Source organism: Engraulis encrasicolus, chromosome 11 (assembly GCF_034702125.1).
Source record: "Engraulis encrasicolus isolate BLACKSEA-1 chromosome 11, IST_EnEncr_1.0, whole genome shotgun sequence".
NCBI lineage: Eukaryota > Metazoa > Chordata > Actinopteri > Clupeiformes > Engraulidae > Engraulis > Engraulis encrasicolus.
This window is the reverse complement of record NC_085867.1, coordinates 7,362,122-7,369,621: the sequence shown is the minus strand read 5'-3', so window position 1 is coordinate 7,369,621 and position 7,500 is coordinate 7,362,122. Positions and strand designations below refer to the sequence as shown.

Genomic DNA, 7,500 nt, shown 5'->3' with positions numbered 1-7,500 from the left:
CACATCGCCTGGCACCCACTGACAGTCACGCATACATACAGTAAAAGACAAGAAAAATAAATACCTCAAAATACATTGTTTGCACTATGTCTTCGCCTCACTGTGTTGACAATCGCATTCAGTGGTCAGCAATGCAGCACATTGTCAAGCATGGCATGGTCTCTAAATGCAGTTTATCTGGTTGCCTTGGCAATAGGACATGTCGGGCATTCTAGAATGGAATCTCAGTATGATAACCCTCTGTTACGGTACATTCTTTTGAAACTCGGTTGTCGGTAGACCTATGTTGCGTTTTCCGACGTCCATTGTGAATGCGTTCTGTTGCTACAGTTGGAGACAATACAAATGTCTTAAAACACTAATGTTAAACGAACTCGGAGTACACCGAACTGCTCCACATTTGTGTTTCGGAACCCTGATCTGAGTACCTGTTCTATTGCACTTTACTGACGCAGAGTTTTGGGTTTTCGACTCCCGAGTTTCAAAAGAATGAGCCATTAGACTCTTCATGCTGCCGTGACGTGCCGTGTCTGTGTCTGTGTCTGTGTGCGCTTGTGTCATTTCTGTGTGGCTATGTATTCGAGCAATGTGAAATGAGTGTGTGCCATTAGTTTCAGGGACAAGGGATTCTTTAGCACAGTCTGTGCATCATCATGGCGGATTGGTCAGTTGTTCAAATATTCAATTGAATATTGTGCTGCATTCCTCATCATGCCCGATCCATATGGGTGATCTAATACTTTTCTCTCCCTCTTCCTCTCTACCCCCCCCCCCTCTCTACCTCTCTACCTCTCTCTCTCTCTCTCTCTCTCTCTCTCTCTCTCTCTCTCTCTCTCTCTCTCTCTCTCTCTCTCTCTCTCTCTCTCTCTCTCTCTCTCTCTCACCCCCTCCCTCTTTCTCCTCTTGACAGCCCTTCTCCAAGAAAGCTGTAGAACATGTCCAAACCCACCTGGCCAAAAAGCAGGTGCCACCAACTCTTTTCCAGGTAAGTACCAATAGGTGTGCATTCTTCCATGTCTGGGTGTGGAAGAGAAATTATCTAGAAGCTATTGAGAAATAGGCCAGTTTGTTTCCCGATGTTTCATGCAGGTGTGGGCTGTAGTAACAGTGTTGTTTGTGGAAAAGACTATGGGTAGAGAAAGGTGTGTGTGTGCTTATATGCGTGCGTGCGTGCGTGCGTGTTTGATGGTGAGGAAATGGGACTAGTGTGCTTACTGTATGTAATAAATAAAAGAGCTGGTGTGTGTGTGTGAGAGAGATAGCCGTGGCACTGTGATGTGATGTGATGTGATGTGATGTGATGGGGTGTGTATGGAGTGCAGTGGTGTCCTAACGTCAGTGTGTGTGTGTGTGTACTGGAGTGCAGCGGTGTCCTAACGTCAGTGTGTGTGTACTGGAGCGCTATAGTGTCCTAACGTCAGTGTGTGTGTGTAGTGGAGTGCAGCGGTGTCCTAACGTCAGTGTGTGTGTGTGTGTGTACTGGAGCGCTATAGTGTCCTAACATCAGTGTGTGTGTGTGTGTGTGTGTACTGGAGCGCTATAGTGTCCTAACGTCAGTGTGTGTGTGTGTGTACTGGAGTGCTATAGTGTCCTAACATCAGTGTGTGTGTGTGTGTACTGGAGTGCAGCGGTGTCCTAACGTCAGTGTGTGTGTGTACTGGAGTGCCGCGGTGTCCTAACGTCGTGTGCTGGAGTGCTATAGTGTCCTAACGTCTGTGTGTGTGTGTGTGTGTGTGTACTGGAGTGCAGCGGTGTCCTAACGTCAGTGTGTGTGTGAGTGTGTGTGTGTGTACTGGAGTGCAGTGGTGTCCTAACGTCAGTGTGTGTGTGTGTGTGTACTGGAGTGCAGCGGTGTCCTAACGTCAGTGTGTGTGTGAGTGTGTGTGTGTGTACTGGAGTGCAGTGGTGTCCTTACGTCTGTGTGTGTGTGTGTGTGTGTGTGTACTGGAGTGCAGTGGTGTCCTAACGTCAGTGTGTGTGTGTGTGTACTGGAGTGCAGCGGTGTCCTAACGTCAGTGTGTGTGTGTGTGTGTACTGGAGTGCAGTGGTGTCCTAACGTCAGTGTGCATCTTTTGCAGCCGTACATCCTGGAGATCTGCGACAGCCTCCGAGGAAAAATCTTTCAGAAATACATAGAAAGGTGAGGAGACTCTTTCTCTCCCTCTCTCTCTCTCTTTCTCTCTTTCTCTCTCGCTCTCTCTCTCCATCTCTCTCTCTCGCTCTCTCCGTCTCTCTCTCTCGCTCTCTCCAGGCTTCTCTCTGACAAATATTTAGACTTTTGCATTGCCAATTCACTCACTCGTACACACACACTCTCACACACATGCGTTCACGCACATATACACACATGCATTCGCACACGCACATATACACATGCACTCGCGCGCACACACACACACACACACACACACACACACACACACACACACACACACACACACACACACACACACACACACACACCCTTCCTCCTGTGGTATCACATCATGGCATACCTGCTGTCAGTGCCCTTTGTCTGGGCGCCAGAGTGTTCATTATAGCTGTAATTGCAGCACACTTGTCAACATTATCATTTCACTGCAGATTTACGTAGTGGCTAATTAACTGTTTTGTGTTTTTCTTCTGTTTTCTGCCACTTTGCTGCGAGTATAAATGCAGTGTACCGTGTGGTGTGCTGTGTGTGTTTTCCCAAGACGCTAGTGTCCAGGACTGCACTCGGCTTCACATGTGATGAATTTCAACTCCTGTGGCAGTATTTCATTTTTATAATCCTCTCTCCTTTTCCTTCCCCCACCCCCTCTCTCTTGCTCTTTCTCTTTCGCTCTCTCGTTCACTCTCTCTCTCTCTATCTCTCTCTCTATCTCTATCTCTCTCTCTCTCTCTCTCTCTCTCTCTCTCTCTCTCTCTCTCTCTCTTGTTTTTCTTTCCCCCTCTCCATTTTTTCCCCTCTCATTCCTCTTCATTCTTTCTCCCTAAAGTGACAAGTTCACTCGCTTCTGCCAGTGGAAGAATGTGGAGCTTAACATCCACGTGAGTTTCACCGCTCTGTCCTTTTCGCTTGTGTGCGTGTGTGTGTGTGTGTGTGTGTGTGTGTGTGTTAGTGTGCGCGACGCGTGTGCGCGTGTGTGCGTGCGCGTGCGTGATACTGCAACCTGGGTTTGATTTATTGGCTCAATGATGGAGGAGGTGCAGAGCTTCCAATCTCTTTTTGAGACCAAGTGTTTGTGTGTGTATTACTGTACGTGTGTGTGTGCATGAGTGCTGACGAAGATCTTCATTGCTCCTTGAAAGAATACATTTTCCAGAAGCGATGACAAGAGGGCGAAGACCACTAAGAGCACTCGCCACCTTTTCCTCTGGGGTCTGCTGAGCTCTGCATGTGCCGCCGCTGCTATCTCGTCACGGCCGGTCTATTCGCCCGGTTACCCTTTACCAAGAAATATATATTTTAACAGCACGCAAACATACAATAACGATAATGTCAGTGTACGTTCAAGAAAACTGCAAAGACATCAGTAAAAACGTCATAAACTGCAGCACCAGGTGTTGTTTTGTAGCCAATGCCTCTTCTCCAGGGAGAATTCTGAGCAGCCCTTACTTCAGATGCTTCCCTCTGGCCTGTCATGAAATATTGGATTGAATCATGTCAACAACTACTTACTTCATGCTGCCTTTTATGCTACATTAATAGATACTTAATATTCCCTGTACCTTTTAGCAACAGGAGTGTAAATATTGTATAGGCTTGAATGTATATTGATCTAAAATGACCGTTGGGAGTTTGAAGGGCTTTTAAGACTGAAGAGTTTTCCCTCCCTCTACTTGCCTCCACCTCCCTCCTCCTCCTCTTCCTCTTCCACCTCCTCTTCCTCCTCATCCTCTTCTTCATTCTCCTTCTCTCTTTGTCTTTGGCTCCCTCTTGCTGCCTCTCTGTGTCCCTCTGTCCTGCTTGTCTCTTCTCTCTCTCTCTCTCTCTCTCTCTCTCTCTCTCTCTCTCTCTCTCTCTCTCTCTCTCTCTCTCTCTCTCTCTCTCTCTCTCTCTCTCTCTCTCTCTCTCTCCAGTTGACGATGAATGACTTCAGTGTGCACCGCATCATTGGGCGAGGTGGATTTGGAGAGGTGTATGGCTGCAGGAAGGCAGACACGGGCAAAATGTGAGTAGCCATTCGCATCATGTACAACCCTCATGGCCTATTACCAGGGGTGCACATAACTGGCATGCAGGTGCGCATGCGCACCAAAAAATAGCAATGCGTACAGCCACCTCGGTCACTACAGCGCACTTGCGTACTGACTATCTCAACAGATTGTTGATGTTGGTGAATGGTCAAACATGTCCAAAAAGAAACAGACAACAGAAGCAATAACCAGTTTCTTTGGAGTTTCGTCAACAGCAAAGAAAATTGAGCCAGAGATTTAAAAAACAAAACTTTCCGAGAAGTGGCTCCAAGTGCCGTGGCTTGAGGCTAATAATGATGAACAGAAATGTAGTGATGACAGAAATGTAGTGCCAGTCCCTTGAAATGCGGAATCATTCCATAGGCTATGTGGTAGTGAAAGCATGCGTACCGTGTTGAACAGGTAAGGGACGCGCCGTGTCCTGTTTTCTCATGAATGCCTAAAAATTGACATGTCACTGGCATATCAACTGTAAATCTAACGACAGTCAGCGCGAGCGCGACCAAGTTGAGCTGGCTCTCTCCTCCTCCCTCCATCATTATGGAATTGTGCCGTCTGTTAACTCCCAGAATGGACGCGCACCGACGTCATTCTCATTGGCAACTCCGATGCATAGAAGTTAAAAACTGAAAGCATGCATCCATGCGCGTGGCTTCTTAAATGCACGCAGTTCCCGGCCAGCTCCACTTCTTAATTTCGTCAGCTTCCTCCCACCATATTCCAAACGGACACTGCATACAAGTTTATTCCCCCTCTGTGCATCAGTTAACAGGCATGACGGCGAAATCGGCAAAAACAGATGAAATCCAGACAATAATCACTTAACTTGAAGATTACCTGTACCATTTGTAGGCTAATTAAGATTTAAAGAATACCAAACTAACAACACATTTGATTAGGCTACCTTTCACCAGTTGCATTAGCCTTCAAACAACATGTGTCAACGTTCGTGGTGATCATGTTTTATCCTTCGGCAGACAGTAGCCTTTTTTTTTTTTTTTTTTTTTTTTTTTGTTACCGCGGATGAGGTGCGTACTAAAGCATATTTGCTGGTGCGCATATGAGTAACGGCCTAAAAAAGTTATGTGCACCCCTGCCTATAACAGTACACCTCATTGGGTCTCAAGGGTATCCCCTAATAGTCAGGCCGTGGCCTCCTAGTGACACAAAACCAGTGTTTCTTCTAGTCAGGCCAGGAGCTATACAAATACGTTTCTGAGCTCCCACTTTGTCGGCTCGCAAACAACCAGTAGCAAACCAAGGGAGGCGGGTAAACCATGCCGTTTGGGAAATGTCAATGGTTATGGTCTTGCTCAGACCAAGTCTCGAAGAGCTTTGAAAGTTGATGATAATCAGGCTAATCTCCTAATGCATAGGTGCCGGATGCATTGGCATCCCACTTTTAGGCTCCCCAAATGGGACTTTCTCAACTTTAACTGCAGACAAATGAATGCCTTGCCTTAATGTGCCCCCTAATCCCCAGTGTTTCTCATAGTGATTGTGAATGGGAATTCCCCACTCCCCCTTAAAGATGTAACTCTCATTCCTTTTTACTTAGCAAGAATTACCGATTTTGCAACCAGGCTCAAATACACAATTCTCTCAATTTGATGATTTTCCTTCTCTATAGCCTTTCCCAATTGCATCCCTGCTCAACTCCTCTAAACAAACACAGTCATAAGATACCTGGGATGGGCCGTCTTCACGCGTCTTCATTTGTTATGCGGGTTTCTATCCTTTGCTAGAATATGTTTATTTTTTTCATTTGGTTGTGTGTGTATGCCATTTGCTAAAATGTGTGTGTGTAAATTATGTATGTGTGTTAATTGTGTGTGTGTGTGCGTATGCGTGTGTGTGTGTGCTCGTGTGTGTGTGTGTGTGTGTGTGTGTGTGTGTGTGTGCGTGTGTGTGTGTGCGTGTGTGTGTGTGCGTGTGTGTGTGTGTGTGTGTGCTCGTGTGTGTGTGTGTGTGTGTGTGTGTGTGTGTGTGTGTGTGTGTGTGTGTGTGTGTGTGTGTGTGTGTGTCAGGTATGCAATGAAGTGTTTGGATAAGAAGAGGATCAAGATGAAGCAGGGGGAGACACTGGCGCTGAACGAAAGGATTATGTTGTCGCTAGTCAGCACAGGGGTAAGAAAACACACACACACACACACACACACACACACACACACACACACACACACACACACACACACACACACACACACACACACACACACACACACACCCATCCACACACACACACATACACGCAGACCCACACATCAAATCCACACACAAAGAGACACACACAGAACTAAAACTAAACTGTACTCTCTCTCTCTCTCTCTCTCTCTCTCTCTCTCTCTCTCTCTCTCTCTCTCTCTCTCTCTCTCTCTCTCTCTCTCTCTCTCTCTCTCTCTCTCTCTCTGTCTCTGTGTCCACAGGACTGCCCGTTTATTGTGTGTATGACGTATGCCTTCCATACCCCAGATAAGCTCTGTTTCATCCTGGACTTGATGAATGGTAAGTGGTTTTATTAAGCCTGACACCCGTCATGCCTCCTTAGACACACACACACACACACACACACACACACACACACACACACACACACACACACACACACACACACACACACACACACAAACAAACACACACCGCGAAGATACACAGATAGAGGTATACCATGTGCACACAGACACGGATCCAGTTCCTCAAAGATTGACAGATAGATGTGCACTGCGCACCTCACACACTCTTTATCTGTATATATCTTTCCTTGCTGCTCAAATGCCACGGCCAAACAGGCTGCTGTTTCTCCATGACATTGTTCATCATTTTAGTGTGTGTGTGTGTGTGTGTGTGTGTGTGTGTGTGTGTGTGTGTGTGTGTGTGTGTGTGTGTGTGTGTGTGTGTGTGTGTGTGTGTGTGTGCGTTTGTTTGTGTTTCCACATGTGTTTGCTTGTGCATGTGTTTGTGTCTTTGTGTCCCCGTCTGTGTTTGCGTTCATGCGAGTTTCTGTGCTTTTTTTCCCTGCGTGTGTGTGCGTTTGTGCGTGTGTGCGCACGCGCGCGTGTGCATGTGTGCTTGATTTCGTGTGCGTGTGCTTGTTTTCGTGTGTGTGCGGGTGCTTGTTTTCACGTGTGCGTGCATGCGTGAATGCTTCTTTGTGTGCTTCTTTGTGTGTACGTGTTGTGCTTGTTTTCGTGTGCGTGTGCGTGTGTGTCCGTGTGTGTCTCCGTGTGTGTTCCTTGTCCAGGCGGGGACCTGCACTATCACCTGTCGCAGCACGGTGTGTTCAGTGAGAAGGAGATGCGCTTCTACGCCGCCGAGATCATC

The 7,500-nt window shown here is 47.0% G+C and overlaps 1 protein-coding gene across 1 annotated transcript in view; it reads left to right on the top strand.

The window, feature by feature from the left end:
• grk3 (G protein-coupled receptor kinase 3) overlaps positions 1–7,500 on the top strand; it is a 110,202-nt gene that overhangs the window by 69,120 nt on the left and 33,582 nt on the right. Inside the window, exons 5-11 of the mRNA XM_063209825.1 lie at positions 911–985; positions 2,079–2,140; positions 2,979–3,030; positions 4,063–4,154; positions 6,207–6,306; positions 6,606–6,684; positions 7,421–7,500. The exon at positions 7,421–7,500 is cut by the window's right edge and continues 51 nt beyond it. Coding sequence (XP_063065895.1) covers positions 911–985; positions 2,079–2,140; positions 2,979–3,030; positions 4,063–4,154; positions 6,207–6,306; positions 6,606–6,684; positions 7,421–7,500 — 540 coding nt within the window. The remainder of the gene's footprint in view (positions 1–910; positions 986–2,078; positions 2,141–2,978; positions 3,031–4,062; positions 4,155–6,206; positions 6,307–6,605; positions 6,685–7,420) is intronic.